Source organism: Daldinia loculata (assembly GCF_022478755.1).
Source record: "Daldinia loculata strain CBS 113971 unplaced genomic scaffold F4817scaffold_9, whole genome shotgun sequence".
NCBI lineage: Eukaryota > Fungi > Ascomycota > Sordariomycetes > Xylariales > Hypoxylaceae > Daldinia > Daldinia loculata.
Window position 1 is genome coordinate 304,630 of NW_026054863.1, and position 15,334 is coordinate 319,963.

Sequence of the window (15,334 nt, forward strand, 5' to 3'; positions counted from 1 at the left end):
TTTTTTAGTTACTTATAGAGAGAAATACACTTTAATTATATGCTAGTCTGTTAGTTAGGCCTCCTAATCTTTTAAATTAGTTTAAGAGTTGTGCTAGGGTTCTAGATGAGACATCCAGAAGGATACCTTCAGTATATATAACTGACCACAAGCCTCCATAGCCAAGTTCAAAATTCCTTACGGAACAATGAAGTTGTTACTACGCTTTCCAGTTCCAACTGGTGAATGTAAGTTGAACTTATTAGCTACTGAGTTGGCTAGCTAAATGGATGGGGCCCTTTAGCCCCTTCACCTGGCAGTGACTGGATACATATATTGAAAAAACAACTACAACCATCACATACGACCATAGGATCTGGAAAACTCGGGATCCCGTCCGCTCTCCCATCGATAAACCAGATACCGCCGGACTAGTAGTTGGGTCGGTGACGACCAGCGAATCCCCGGTGTTGTATGTTCTGTTTTTTTTTATCTTTTAGTTTCGTTTACTTCAAGTTCTAAGTTACGTAACAAACTCCCTATATTAGTTCCGTTTTCTATGACATGCAAACACCGAGAAAGTAAAACATGGAAAACAATTCACACCCTCTCGTAATAAGTAGTACAATAAATTAATGAACCCCTTTTTTTTCTTTTATTTTACTACTTTATACTAATAATACACATAGTCAAGCTAAACTAGCGATATTTAAAGCCGGATGGACTGTCTTTCGTCCCTATACGCGAGTAGAAAAATTAGTTATAGTAACTCGGGTGAGGGTCAGCCCATCCGTGGTCCTTGCGAAGCTGTTCCTCTTCCTCCGGGGTAAAGTCGTTCTCGACTTCGAAGTACTCACGCATTTGCTCAGTCGACATGTTCTCGACGACCGTCGCAATCGACTTAGCACAGTAGTCGAAGAGCTCATTGATATCGAAGAAGTTCGCGGCCGTGATTAGGTCGAACATCTGGTCCTTAGTGAGCCTGCCTAGGAACGCCGTGTCCCATTCAGGAATCACGGTAGCGGGCTTTTCATAGACAGTGGACCTGATGGGTTCATGGTCGCTCTCCGAGTCATCGTTGGCTGGCTCCGGGGGTCCGACCTCCTCACCCTGGGCTTCGCGCTCCAATCGAGCCGCTTCACGCGCTTCTCGAGCCTCCTTTCGCGCTCTTCGACGATTCTCCTTCGCAATCCTCTCTGCTTCATTTCTCGCCTCTTCCTGAGCTTTCTTTATAGCTGTGGCCTCGCACCATTCAACGATGATATTCAAGGTCGCTGAGTTAACTTCTGAGATAGGGATTTCAGTGGTACCCTCTTCGTCGATATCGTTCATCATGTCGGAAAGGACCTCAGATAAACGGGCAGCCGCGCGGCTAATTTGAACGACTACACCATCGCGGGAGCGAAGGCTGAGCATATCTGTGTTTCCAGAAGCCATTTTGATCAGATTTATTCGGTGGTAAGACGTGGTCAAAGGGAGCTTGAATTAATAAAGTGTTGTAAGTGTTTCTTGATGTTGCTTTAAATGATAAAGTTCGGAAGATTCTTGAGTTCTCACAGAAGGATAGATCTTGTGATGATGGTGGGAAAAAATGAGAAGAGACTTGGGTAGAAAGCGATGTTTATATATCGTGGTTTGCTAACACAATGTGCTAACACGTTCATCTACAATCAATTCAAAATATGAATTTCATATCCGTGATCAAAGGCATTGTCACAGTCAAAGATGAACAATTCGATTGATTCAATACAATTCGACATCTGGGGAACAAGGAGATTATTGCTATCTCGTATAAATTTACAGTGTTTGCCTTTCAATCAAATCTTCATTGTTTCTAATAGAGTAAACTAAATTACCTACCTGTTACAGATAACTTCTACTATCGTAAATCTAAACATACACATAAACACAAAACTGTACGCTGAAAAAATGCCACCAAAGAAGGGAAATAAACCAAAGGAATGTACACCAGAGAAGGAAGATAACGCCTTGTTTTTCCGACTGCTAGGTGTCTATGAGCATTATGCAGTACTCACAGCCTTGTATCGAACATATATGTTCATCTTTTCGGGCACGCCAAAAAAGGAGCGTAAACCAAAGAAGTAAGATCATTTGATGTGTGAGGGTTATCAATTAGCCTTAGAAGGCTTGTGTTATAACCCTGACAAGCACACTGTAAACCATAACATATTACCATAATCTGTACATAGCTCTCTCTCATAATAAAAAGCATATCCACTCTCATCTATTACATCTTTTATTGTATCATAAGTAACTCAAAAATAATATTTAAATACGCCGGTAACAACGTCGGCGACGATTTTGCGCAAGTCCTATATACTAGGCCGCCATATTTCTTAAGGAGATAAAACCTCTCGTGAGCCATCTTCGTAAACTTTCTCCGCAGGAGTCTGTTTTCATGTTAGCGTATTCTACGTAGGAAAACTTAAATGACCATGAAGCAAATAGTCGTGGGCATCAGAATTGACTCGAGCCTGGATCCCGGGGATGACAGGTTGACTAGTAGACATACTACAATAACCCTCGTTACGGTAATGTTTGACTAAGGAACGAGTAAATAAAGGTAGCTTACTAAGTCAATCCCATGAGTATTAACAAAGGCGCAATTAAGTCTTTGGCACTTCTGATACTTGCAATGATGGCCCCAATAACAGTCAATGCTCTTACAGGAGCTCTTGTAATTGCATAAAGAGCCTCTGGCTTTAACTCGTAAGATGAGCTGCTCGCCCGGGCTCAGGGGGTCCCCGTGGTAGTACAAGCATGCATTTTCCTCGCAGATACCATGTAGATGGTATCTGTTGCAGGGCTTCCTGCTTCCCTCTTCTTCGCAACGGTCTTTGAAACGCTGTTCGGAGTAGGCATCGGCTTGCGGTAGGGGCCCATCGACACGCTGACCCGAGGCATTAACAAAATAAAACTTGCGGGGAGATGCTTTTATCGATTTCACCGGCGTGGCCACAGGCTTTTTGAAGCTATTGACAAACGGAATCGTGCTAGTCCACGAAGAAGCGATAGCGGAATAGTTGATTGCCTTGTTTACTGAGGATGGTGTTACTGGGGTTGGTTTGCTTGTCGACGGTGGAGGAGTTGGCGGAAGCCAGCCTTCTGGAAGGAGTTCGGAGCGAAAAACATCGTTAAACTTGACTCTGCGGAACGCCAGCTCGCTAAATTCGCGCGGGGGCTGGGTAGTTTCAAGTAAAGTGATCTTGTTAAGAATAGACGTCTCGAGCTGATAGGGCCTGAGTTCGACGATATAACCTTTGTCGTGGCAAGGCCCAAAGATAATATGCTTGCACTGAAGATTATGCACCATCAAGCGTAGCGTTTCGCGGACTTTAAAATCGGCCTGCTCCTTGCCCTTGCCGACGTCGATAAAAGAAAAAAGCCCCTGAGCACGACTAAATCCACGAGCGAAGGCGGATAGCTCGCTCATGCTCTTTGCGAGGTCAACACAAAAAAGCTTTCTAGAGAGGCCCTCAAGGTTAAGAACGACCTGAACCATTATATGCCACGTCTCGATGTTAACATCGGGATAAGCTTCTTTAAGATGCTTCTTAATGTCGTCGCGCAATTGATGGGCGGCCATCGCGCCGCCGTCTTCACCCTTCCTAATCCAATCGTCACGAAAAACGGCGCCGTCGCCATCGATAATAGCAATAGCAAAAGAATTAACATCCTAGATGACTTTAGTATGTCTGATACCACGGGCTATAAGGGCCTAGGTAGTATGCTTTACCATTTTATGTCGAATATTTGTGAGCTTCGTGTCAGCATCATTGGCTCGAGATTGGTATATAGAGCGTGTTTGAACCTCATTATCAAATTCTTTACATTTCAACTCGAAGCGCTGCTCGAGGTCATCGTATTTAGCTATTAAATCTTTAATCATATCCTCCCTCTCTTTATCGAGCTGATGAAAATGTTCAAGGCGAGCTAGATAGCCAACGCCACTTTTAGATTCGCCGTTATTCATTTTTAAAATAGGGATTGCGAACTAGCTAAATGTAGAAAGATGATATATAAGGTGGTGGGCAATAGCTATAGATTTATTGAGAAGTAGATGGTGTAGTGGATTAGGTTAGTAAGGTAGTTGAGATAAGTCAAGTTGAAGATTTGGGTCCGATTTGGAGTAGAATGCAATAAAAAGTGCTACCCAATCTGCCAATATTGCGTCCTAATTGATGACAAATTGTCGCCCCCCCCCCCTCTCAGTTCTTCCATTAGGTACAGGAATGTGGCTGGTGTGGTAACACCACAAAACAGGTAGGTAACATACACGGAGGGCTTTGCCACTGGCATACATGTAGCTTACCATCTTGAGATTATCAACTTCATCCTTTGAAGAATTCCAGTATACCAATCTCATACTGCCCCTAAGAGGATTTCGCATCAGATAAATGGTTCGCTACTGAAAGCACGGGTCCTATGTAATTACATACATGCAAAGGGACCGCAGATCCATGCTCCATGCTCCATGCTAGATATATCTAGAGAGACTTATTGGATTCTAGATCTATGTGCACGCTATATAACATTTCCCATTCGCGGGGCTATACGCGCTAGAACGACATATAAGGTCTGCTCGATACCTGGTTGCGTAAAGATAAGACGTGGAAACGCGGAAACATCTACTTACAAGCAAATTTGACAGACCAGCTGATGATGGACCCCGAAAGTCACGATGCTGCCTCGGATGGTTGTTACATGGCGCATGTACATAGAAGAAAAAAAGTCTAACTAACTAGCAGAACTAATAGAATTGTTCCTGCGGCCGACATCCGAAGCTAGTTACCCATCGTGAGGCGCGCTACTGTACTGCCCACCACATGATAGAGGTTTTGCGGGGATAAGACCTTGACGATGTGCTGTGCGACAAGAATAATTGGTGCGGTAAAGAGGACAAACTTGTCCGTCCCCATATCCCCCATTTTTAATCGGACGTATAGCAACCGAACGTCATCGCGTTGCTAGCCCCAATTCAGCACCCTACATCCCCCCCTCATGCAGACAGAGCACAAAACATTCACAATACCATTGACCTACTAGGATTTTATACGTGTGCGCAACGATGATATATAATCCCGATGTAGGTATAGTTTCCGATCCATGTAGAGCCATAGCTCGGTGGCCGTATTAGACCACGAGCTAGATGAGAACTTATCCGACATCGTCTTAGATCAGCCAGTTTCGGGTCAACAGTCTAGAATTCGACAAAATACTGGGGAACGGAAGCGAAGGGGTCGGAGGACATAATAACGGGCAGGCCCCTCCTTTGAGCTCCCCCTCCTAGTAGTTTGAAACTCTCTTTGAATCTTCTCTCTCTGTTCGTGGTTGTCCGTCCTTTGTCTTGCTTCATTTTCTTCTCGAAGCTGTCAAAATGAGCTCGACTACAGTTGAGACTGTCGTGAAGCCTTCCAAGGCAAACATTGCCGTCTTCACGAATCCCGCCCACAAGCTATGGATCAACGAGGCAGAACCAACAGTGGAGGATGTGCAGAAGGGAGAGAGCCTGAAACACGGTGAAGTCACTGTTGCTATCAAGAGCACTGGGATATGTGGGTCAGTAGCCTTTGTATAAGACAAGTAAGACTGTCTTGCTAATCGTTACGCAGCTCCGACGTCCACTTCTGGCACGCAGGATGCATCGGACCTATGATCGTAGAGGGAGATCATATCCTGGGACACGAATCTGCTGGCCAGGTTATCGCGGTGCATCCGTCGGTGACACACCTAAAAGTTGGAGATCGAGTCGCGATAGAACCGAACATCATTTGCAACGAATGTGAGCCTTGCCTAACGGGCCGTTACAACGGTTGCGAGAAGGTCCTATTCCTATCGACACCCCCGGTTCCGGGCCTATTAAGGAGATACGTAAATCACCCAGCCATCTGGTGTCACAAGATTGGAAATATGTCATACGAGAACGGAGCGATGTTAGAGCCTCTCAGCGTCGCACTAGCTGGTATGCAAAGAGCCGGTGTTAATCTTGGTGACCCGGTACTGGTTTGCGGTGCTGGGCCGATCGGATTAATCACATTGCTCTGCTGTCAAGCTGCTGGAGCTTGCCCTCTAGTCATCACCGACATCGATGAAGGACGACTGAAATTCGCCAAGGAGATCTGCCCGTCAGTCATAACGCACAAAGTAGAGAGGGCGAGTGCCGAAGATTCGGCTAAGAAGATAATAGAATCTTTCGGTGGCATCGAACCGTCTCTGGCTATAGAGTGCACTGGGGTGGAGAGCAGCATAGCATCGGCCGTCTGGGCTGTTAAATTCGGAGGCAAGGTATTCATCACCGGTGTTGGAAAGAACGAAATCAACTTCCCCTTTATGCGAGCTAGCACTCGAGAAGTTGACGTAGAGTTCCAATACCGATACTGCAACACGTGGCCTCGAGCTATTCGCTTGGTCGAGAATGGCGTAGTAGACCTCTCAAAGCTTGTTACTCATCGATTCAAGCTTGAAGATGCTCTTGACGCCTTCAACACGGCAGCGGACCCCAAGACGGGAGCCATTAAGGTCCAAATTCAAAGTCTTGATTAGCTTGAGTTCCGCTATACCCATAAGAGAGTGTGCGACAGGGTTGGGGGCAGGCCATTACATATAGAGTAAGGCTAGGGCCAAGGTCAAGTGAGTCTTTGGGAATATAGGTATCCTCTTAAGGTAATGATACAAAATAAGGCATAATAAAGACTATAGATTAAGCCAACCGTTATAATATTAGAGATTCAATGTGAAAATTACCATAAAGTAGGAAAATCAGTATAAGATAAAGATAAAAATGAAGCCATAGGGTCTAAAAGGTGAAAAGGTGAAGGAGACATGGGATGAAAGGTAGAATAAGTGAACTGAGAAGGAGGCCTTTCTTTAACCATTACTAATATGGAACTTTCTTTACTTACTAGTAATCTGATTGGCCAATTGCTCAAGATCCACGGGTTAGGTACCGTTGTACCTAGGTTTTTAACCTTGAAGTCCAAGCTCGGATCGGGTTTTTCCGCCGGGGGTACATTTTCGAACAGCCGATTTAGCGGGAATCTTTTGAGTGTTTTTTTTTTCCAGTGCGAGAAACAACTTCCCCATCGACGACGACCCTTGCGAACTCTCACCCCTTCCCTCCGCAACCCTCCCATTCAATTCCCCGGTCAACCGACACGACCTAGGCCTCTTACTCGTACGTCTCAGAGTAACCCGAATACCCGAGTCCAGCAATGTCGTCCGCTCTCGCACGTCCCCTGCTTCGGCAATCAGGAGCTTGGGGTCGCATGGCGGCCCGAAGGTTCGAGTCGACCACCACCGCTAAGGCTTCCGAGGCGGCTAAGGAGACGGCCAAGGAGACTGCATCCAAAGCTTCTTCGAACGCTTCCCAGACTGCCTCTCAATATGCGGCAAAGGCGTCCGAATACACAGCGAAGGCAACCGAGTACTCGACTAAGGCAGCGCAGGGTCTCTCGAGGGTCACCTCGACGGCTGGACCGGCTATTGCAGGCGCCGCCAAGGGAATTGCGAACTCGCTGGGCAAAGTTGGTGGTCGCACCGGAAGATTAGTCGCATTTTTTGAGAGTACGTGGAACCATGTGATAGCATTACGGGTTACTTAGGAGGGACGTATGTGTGTTTGTTTGGACAGCGACTGATGCTTTGGGCTTGCAGGATCAGTACCTACGATTGTCTACTACTCCAAGGTCGGCTCGGAACTCGCCAAGATCGTCTTCAGGGGCCAGAATATGTCACCACCGTGAGTTCGAGGTATACTTACAGGTTATTGCTAATGGATCTAACGAGATACTCATAGTTCTCTTACTACTGTCCAAAGCTACTGGCAGAACGTGTTAAAGTCCGCGAAGAACCCGAACTCTCTACTTCAGAAGGCATCCAAGATTGCAGATCAGCCCGCCACTATCATCCAGCAAGCGAGAAATATTAGCAGAGCCCAACTTATTACTACCGGCGTTCTGCTTGCGGAATGCCTTGGCTTTTTCACCATCGGTGAGATGATCGGTCGCTTCAAGATAATTGGGTACCACGGCGGCTCTCAAGCCGAGCACCACTAATGCAGCATCTCGAGAGAATGATTAACTAAGATACCTCTGTATTACGCATGGATGGGGGGGAAGTTATAGACGGAGTGGGTGTCGTTCTTGCATTCGAGGAAACATAGTGGGTAATACGAAGGGACGAAGGGACGAAAGGTCCGAGTTCGGACTCTCTTACTAGACAACTACTAGAGGTGGTCATATGCCCCTAACAGGAAGACCAGGCCGTCTCCATAGTCGGCTACGGCATCGTGGAAAGTGCAAAGGGAGAGAAGGCCGGAGCTAGGAACGAGTGTCCTCACCCTGTATATTCACTCTCGCCCCCTTCGCGCGCTCTACGCCGCCGACCATATTTTCCTTTGTTCATGTCATCCTGTACAACAACTATACAAACTTGCATCAAGATGGGAATCCCGCTGTCAACGAATAAAGTAATTGCCCATCGTTGTCTCGTTTAGTGCTAGCCGCTACCTCAGCGACTTACCTCGGAGTTATTCACTGTCGAAAATACGAAGGTTGTGTTTCCCTCGCCCACTCGGGCAGATGTTGGTTTTATTTATCTCATTTTGCGTAACATCATTGCCGCAGCCTCGGACCTGCCTACCTCGGACAAGCGCTCGAGGCGAAATAATCATGACCCAATCGAATTTTACGTATCATATCGAAGGCCGGCGGCTCTCGTCATTGCTATGCGGAATGCATGTGATTAGAGGTGTTCCCTCTCGAATCAACCTCGTCTTTGTGTAAGTGGAAATACGTAGTTTGGTTGGTGTTAGGCCGCTCAGGTGACGGCTTACGGTAAGTATCCAAGGGGCACAGCATGTTGGACGAGGAGGGGCGGGAGGTGCCGCCGGAAGGTGTCATTACGTACGTAGATCGAGCCTCATATATTTCTTTAAGAGATAACGGTGATGACTTGAAGAACTATTCATTTTCTAGGTTAAGAAACACGTGATAGTCATGTTGCTAATGGTCATAATATATAGTATCGATCGACTCGAATGAAATGTGGCGTTTCGTAGTTTGTATAAGCTCCTTATAATTTATACTAACACAGTTGCTTGTTAGTAGCAAGAACCTAGCCGACACACCCGGTCCAAATATGCAGAGATCGGCCAGTCTTGTTACTCTCATGTTACTAGTCGAATTAAATCAAGAAAGTGCCGAGGCCTGTTGATACCGTTGGTCGGAAATGCAGGATTGCCGAGAATTCATTGTAAATGACAGAAAAGGGAGAGCGGGCCAGCCCCGGTGCCGATATTGTAGGGGATTAGTGATAGTGAACAGCAACTACTTGTAGCTCGCAAAGCGTTGCTCGCTGGCTGGTCTTATGGATGCTAGCTTGAGGTGTACACATTGCGTAAAAGCCGAGAGGAATTCGAAGAGCTCAGGGGGAAAGGAGTAGAAGAAAGGGGCATTGAGCCGGTGGCCGGAACGGCCTCCCTTTACCCATCCGTTCGCTCGCTTCACTCCGTCCGCCTCACCGCGACGAGAAGCGATATCATCAGATGCGACCCGGTACCAACTGCATAACAGCTAGCATGACATGTTTGTCGTTAAGAGGAAGATTGGGGGCAAGAAAGCAAATTATATGTTTTCGTATGTGATGTACGGTGATATAGAAAGGAACCAACTGCATGAGAGAGCAGATCTGCTGACCTCCTTAGAGGATGGAACGCTGGCAGCAGCAAGAAAATAAGGAATATCTAATACGCTACTGCATATAATACAATACCTATCCATGCACGAATCGAGCTTGTATACCGCAAAAGGGTATCGTAGCGTGGTCTACAGTGTATGTAGTAGTAGCTAGTAAATAAGCCAGCCAGTTACGGGGCAACACAGCTCCCGAGACTCCACCGTAAGAATTACTATCGGATAGCATCAGGAACTAGACAATGTCGGGCCGGTTGGTAGTGCTGAGGAAGCCGCTCCTATAATTATTCGTCCGCTTATTAGGGGGGAGGGGAGGGGCGTGCGTAATATCTACCTAGGTACTCGGATGGGTAGTACTCGCCTCTACCCGTCCGACTAAGAGCGCCATCGTCATTAGCAACGAGCCGATAGCCAAGAAAGGTGGTAGGTGTGATTGAGAACGACGACGCCACGGACGGACCCCATCCCCCCTTTATGAAGCTAGCAGGGGGAGCCGCCCAGGAGAGGCAAAGACAAATAAAGTCAGCGCGGATCAGATTAATCCTCTTAAAGATTTCGTGTACCAAAGGCGAGGTTGAAGAATAGCCGGGGCGCCTCAGATGTGCGTCATTCGAGATGCAGAGCCGTGAATAAAGTGTGGCACCTTCATCTATACCCGGGCGACTGGTTTGAAGCGATGAGTCTAACCCTGGTTGGAGAAGGTAACGTTGAAGGTTAGGCGCGTGGAGTTGCATTCGAAGCCGAACAGAAAGTTCCAATGGAAAAAACCAAGGAAAACGACGCAGGACTTTACTTGGGTATATGCAGTGGAATATACAAATTGGGTTACTTATGGGTCGCCAACATGAACCCACATAATGATTCTTAAAAGATCTCGATATGCTCAACGTCGATCATGGTTGTTACAGATCAACACGTATATCGAAATGCCTACGGACGTAATACGGGAGTTGTGCCGATGAAAACACTTTTTAAAAGATTATATCGTTGGTCAGACCAGAACTCGGTGCTCGCCGGTTCACGTAGCTACCTACCTATGCAGTAAGTCACATAATACAAAAAAAGACGCACGAGAGACGAGAACATCGAGGCCAGCTCAGTAAGTCTCGGAATTTCTCAAAAATAAATGCTATCATTTACACGAGAATCAAAATATTTACTGCAACGGGGTTTGCTACAATGGCAATAACACCAACATCAAATAGTGTATAGGCCTCTGATATGGCCCCGGCCTAACTTGGCCGCCCCTGCGGGTCAAACTTTTCCAAAACCGCCCACCCTCGCCAGGCAACACGACACGACATAACACCCGCCGACTGTACAATGCACACAATCAAGAGAAAGTAATGCAGAGATGACCCGGAGCGCCGTTTCGTCTAAGACGGAGGAAAGCAGTGTAACTCCTACTGCCCAATGCGCCCCTATTGCTTAGGTGCCAAGCTCGCACCGCCAATGAAGGTACTTTTTCCCCCGGCTCAAAGTTCAACTTCTCCTGCGCCAAACATAAAACAACCAACCAATACACCTAAATTGGAATGGTTCCCCGGGAGCGCGTGACGTCGTGGCCGGGACCGCTTCGGTTCCAGATGAGAAAACGTTAACTGGCGATGTCAACAAGGCCAAAGTGTATAAAGTCCATGTCATTCGCGAGTCGAGAACGGGGAACGGGGAAATGCACCGTGAGCAAAGTAGTGTACATCCAATATAACCTGCGCTGGTCCTGCGTATGTGCGTATGCACGTGCAGACGCATTATCTCCGGATCTAGCCAATACCGGAGAAAAAGGTGTGTGAGCCCGTTAAGAAAGGCATGCGGGCCTCGCTCCTTATGCAGGGATATGCCAAATGGGCTATGGTGAAAACAAGATGGCCCACAAGTCCTATGGAACGACTATCGTAGCGGTCATAGAATAAGACCGGCTTGCATGGCTGAAGGCACTGCTTACTTAACACAACTCTTGTATTTGCTCGTAGACATAGGATAGCTGACTAATGAGGCAGTCCAACCTCGCCGGGGTTGACGCTCGAGATATGGGGGCGGAAAAGAGTTAGACAAGATCCTAGAGCCTGCCTTCTAGTAGCTCCTAACTCGACTAGAAAAGGCGGGAGATCCCTGCATAGGAAGGAAGTAATACGTCTTTTATGCAAGCGCCGTAGACGTCCAAGGTAGGCTTATGGCCTCAGAGATCACCGAGCAGAAGCTTGGTTCCAGTGGCGTGTAGATAGATACCGATCCAATGGTTGCGTTGCAGGCAGCCGGAGCGATCACGCTCGTTGGCCGGGTATAGATGGCCTTCGTGCTGTCCAGATATACCTACTCCCTGAATCAGTTTCATCAAAAACGGGTAGCGACATCGAAACTTACATGGTGCAGTAAGTTCTCAATCTACGGGAGCACATTTCCTTCCGCACTTTTGAAATTAGGTTCTCAACATGTTCCGGGTCGTAACCGTTCATCCTAGTTAAAGGAGCTATTGTTATGGCGTGCAGCCCTTTCGTAATACCGAGGTTGAACCACCTACCCATCTCCTTTTCTTGTGCATCTTCAGGCCAAGAATTGAACGGGACCCGCTTGATTGTTTGCTCGACGTCGACGTAGCCGAGACGCTGTAACATCCCTACAGTGTGGGGGTTCGCTTTTAGAGGTCGCCCAGCCCTCTCCATAGCCTCGGTCAGCTCGTGCGCCCATATTCGAAGCTGAGAGTCTTCGGGTAATTCGCCATCTGCGGACTTAGGCGTAAGATCAATCTCCACATGTTCGAAGAGTCCAGTACCAGGTTTGAGGTATCTGTCCGTCACAATCAGCGATTAGCAACTACAAAGGTTCGCTGGTCAGATCACAACCATGGCCCGTACCTGAATGCACGGTCGTATAAAGCCGTCCAATTTGCTATACCCCCAGCAAGCATTTTCATATGAATGAGATCGAAGGAATTCTCTTCGATGCCGGTCCAGGGATCCTCTATATCACGTCGCTGAAACTCAACACCTGGTGGAATCCTACGTCAAATCAGCGAAAAGAACGATTACAAAGGTAAGTAAGTAGCATTACCTAAGAGGTTGTATTAAAGAAAGGTCCCAACCGAGAATATTGGCTCGTCCTTGATGGCGACTATGAACAGGCCGGTAGGTTAGCCAGGAGCAAAGTTAGTATTTTGTTGCAACCATGGAGGAGACTCACTCGGCCATATCAATCACCCAGATACCGGTACCGCATCCAAGATCTAAGATTCGAGGGTAGGCGGGTAGCGGTCGCTGGCATAGACCTCCGTAGTTAGAGCTATCCTGCCGCGCCACTAGAAAGAACTTATGGAATATATCCATCCTATCCATTTCGTCCTAAAAAAAAAAAGTACTTTAGTCGAAATTCCGGCAATAAGCCTGCTCTATGGGCTCCATACCTCATCCATTGGGAACAAATACTTCCCCCTCCGAAAAGTATCGTAAGAGCGTCCATTTTCCGTATACCACCATTCCTCCGGCTTTCTGTTTTCGTTTCGGTTCGAGGCGGAAGAGGGTAAGACGGGTCCGCTAAATAGTTATAAAGGGCCATATTAGCACAGCTTAGAGCATGGGGGTAGACACTTAGAGCTCGACCAACATACCCATTCTGGGGGTAAATAGAGCCGTTGCCATTGTGAGCCATGGCGGACACGGTGTAGCCCGGTCAGGGCAGAAGAAAGACGCGCAAAAGGTCGTACGCGAAAGGAACCTGTTGTGGAAGCGCGGCGCAGGTATGAAAGAGGGTTGCGACTAGGGCGACAAGCTCGAGTCGGCGATGCGCTAAGTCCTACGGATAGCTTCAAGAAAAGGCGGATAGATCAAAGTAGCGGCTCTTGGCTGCAGGTGCAGATTTCGGTAAAAGGCGCGAACTTAGGGAGGAAAGAAGGAGCGGAGGAGATCAAGAGAAGATATAGAGAGTGATATCGAGAAAAATAATACAGGATAAGACAAGACAACGAGGGACAAGGAAGGTACGCGTGCTGAAGAAATCGCGGATTGGAAGATGATATGTGACGATGGCAGTTAGCGGTTGGTTAGCGGTTTAGCGGTTAGTTATGTAGTTATGTAGTTAGTGGGGACTATGTAGGATAAGTATTTCGACCCGAGTTTCAATCGAACGAGGTACAACATAAAATTATTTTAGTGCCAACCCTAGCTTAGGTACCATCTAGTATAGCCTAAGTACCGAACCGAACCGAACCTCAACTGTAATGCAGATCCGTATTCCTCGGGCATGCAAAGACTCAACGGTGGGGAGGAAATAATGAATAAGAGAGGAGGGCAAGGACATAAAAAAAAAAAAAAGGTGGTAGACAAGCGAGACCTTTTAACGTCGAGATGGAGAGATTTCCCAACGACAAGGGGACATATGTGAAAAGTGTAAAAAGCTACAAGTCATAGGCCATAGGTCATAGGTCATAGGTCATAGTGGAAAGGGGGAAGAGAAGACTAAAACGGACGTTGGAACATCGACTTTTGAAATTATAACATCTACCTCCTATGCATTTAAATATGCATGTAGGGTGTGCATGGACAAGCCATGGACAACCTAAGCCATGGTGCTCACTGGTTTAGATATACATATGTATTTATTATTCCACATCGGCTAGCGATGGATGATGAACATGTAGGTACAGTACAATCGACATAGCTAACCTTAAGGTATGTGGCGATACTTCTTAGGTACGGCTCATGCATCTCGGAGAAGTTATAGGTGGGTCTCGAAGCAGCCAAGGAAGTAGCGCTAAACTTGCGCTGTACTGTATACAATACCTAAGGTACAGGTGCAGCCCCTGTCTCCAATTATTCTTTCTCTCGCCTACGCCTACGAACTCCCAAGTACCCGGACCGTCCCACGAGACAACTCTTCAACTACACTACGTGTACATAGAGAAGGTAACCCGGATTTCACCACCGCCATCACCACCGTCAATGTCGACTTAAGTAATATGTAAGCAACGCAACATTCGTGTGAGGTGGACAAGGTATTCAAAGATGCGCCGGGTACGATTTCTTGGCAGAACATCTCGACTCGAACCGTCTCAGCTCGTAGCAAGCGGTCTCGGGAACGGTACTACCAACATACATATCTACGTAATGACACGCCCCGTTGCCGTGTTTCTTCGATCCGTCCACTTGGTTACGGGTCAAGTGGCTCCTGTAAGGCTTCGGGAGGACCCAGTCCGCTAAGGCCTAGCCCCACCGATATAGCGCTCCCCCGTCCCGAGGCAGAGGGTCGTGTCTCCTAGATGGTGTGCTGGTGACACAATGCTCAAAGGTAAGGTACTAGTACAAGATCGATCTTATGGTAGAGCCTGTGAGATGCAGCAGTAACTAACACATCTAGTATAGCCTCCTCCTCGACTTGTCATCTCCTCAATGGCTTCCATTATACATGCTCTTAGACTACTGAAGCCCAAGGACATGTGTGCGTACTACAGAAAATAAGTGAAAACCATTACATGTGTAGCAACATGTATCGTCGGCAGGCCTGTTGCTACTAGTTGCTACTGGACTGGTAGCTTCTAGTTTTCGCTCATAAAATTGTGTCTCGAGAAGACACAGCAGGTTCCACGGCTAGGCAGCTTGGATTCGTCTATTAAGATGCCTTGCTAGAACATATAGGCCAAAAAACCAAAC

General features: G+C 47.1%; 4 protein-coding genes across 4 annotated transcripts; 1 reads left to right on the top strand and 3 right to left on the bottom strand.

Annotated features, from left to right (window-relative positions):
- Positions 1-735: 735 nt before the first annotated feature.
- On the bottom strand, positions 736-1,416 carry F4817DRAFT_369392 (Skp1-domain-containing protein; the record flags this gene model as incomplete). The annotated part of the gene is made up of 1 exon (XM_049307342.1): positions 736-1,416. The coding sequence occupies one exon, from the start codon at positions 1,414-1,416 to the stop codon at positions 736-738; it is 681 nt and encodes a 226-aa protein (XP_049161695.1).
- A 371-nt stretch (positions 1,417-1,787) lies between these two features.
- F4817DRAFT_329248 (uncharacterized protein) lies at positions 1,788-4,193 on the bottom strand. The gene is made up of 3 exons (XM_049302253.1): positions 3,737-4,193; positions 2,573-3,676; positions 1,788-2,390 (listed from the first exon to the last, which is right to left on the bottom strand). Exons 1-3 carry the CDS (start codon positions 3,971-3,973, stop codon positions 2,337-2,339), a joined length of 1,395 nt encoding a protein of 464 aa, XP_049161696.1. The 5' UTR covers positions 3,974-4,193; the 3' UTR covers positions 1,788-2,336.
- A 1,184-nt stretch (positions 4,194-5,377) lies between these two features.
- On the top strand, positions 5,378-8,054 carry F4817DRAFT_357033 (GroES-like protein; the record flags this gene model as incomplete). The annotated part of the gene is made up of 5 exons (XM_049305869.1): positions 5,378-5,559; positions 5,613-6,532; positions 7,210-7,563; positions 7,654-7,738; positions 7,796-8,054. The coding sequence occupies 5 exons, from the start codon at positions 5,378-5,380 to the stop codon at positions 8,052-8,054; spliced, it is 1,800 nt and encodes a 599-aa protein (XP_049161697.1).
- A 3,646-nt stretch (positions 8,055-11,700) lies between these two features.
- Positions 11,701-13,720, bottom strand: F4817DRAFT_300681 (methyltransferase LaeA). Its single transcript, XM_049299788.1, has 7 exons — positions 13,297-13,720; positions 13,093-13,222; positions 12,873-13,030; positions 12,744-12,803; positions 12,548-12,691; positions 12,057-12,479; positions 11,701-12,005 (listed from the first exon to the last, which is right to left on the bottom strand). The coding sequence occupies exons 1-7, from the start codon at positions 13,335-13,337 to the stop codon at positions 11,957-11,959; spliced, it is 1,005 nt and encodes a 334-aa protein (XP_049161698.1). The 5' UTR covers positions 13,338-13,720; the 3' UTR covers positions 11,701-11,956.
- Between the last annotated feature and the right edge of the window lie 1,614 nt (positions 13,721-15,334).

What these genes read in the sequence shown, in the direction of transcription:
- F4817DRAFT_329248 (XM_049302253.1), bottom strand. Translation starts at nt 3,973, where the DNA reads ATGAATAACGGCGAATCTAAAAGTGGCGTTGGCTATCTAGCTCGCCTT. An exon ending in CAAATATTCGACATAAAATG is followed by an intron (nt 3,677 to 3,736) that starts GTAAAGCATACT and finishes AAAGTCATCTAG; the next exon opens with GATGTTAATTCTTTTGCTAT. An exon ending in ATACTCATGGGATTGACTTA is followed by an intron (nt 2,391 to 2,572) that starts GTAAGCTACCTT and finishes ACATGAAAACAG; the next exon opens with ACTCCTGCGGAGAAAGTTTA.
- F4817DRAFT_300681 (XM_049299788.1), bottom strand. Translation starts at nt 13,337, where the DNA reads ATGGCTCACAATGGCAACGGCTCTATTTACCCCCAGAATGG. An exon ending in ATTTGTTCCCAATGGATGAG is followed by an intron (nt 13,031 to 13,092) that starts GTATGGAGCCCA and finishes TTTTTTTTTTAG; the next exon opens with GACGAAATGGATAGGATGGA. An exon ending in TCTTTAATACAACCTCTTAG is followed by an intron (nt 12,692 to 12,743) that starts GTAATGCTACTT and finishes GATTTGACGTAG; the next exon opens with GATTCCACCAGGTGTTGAGT.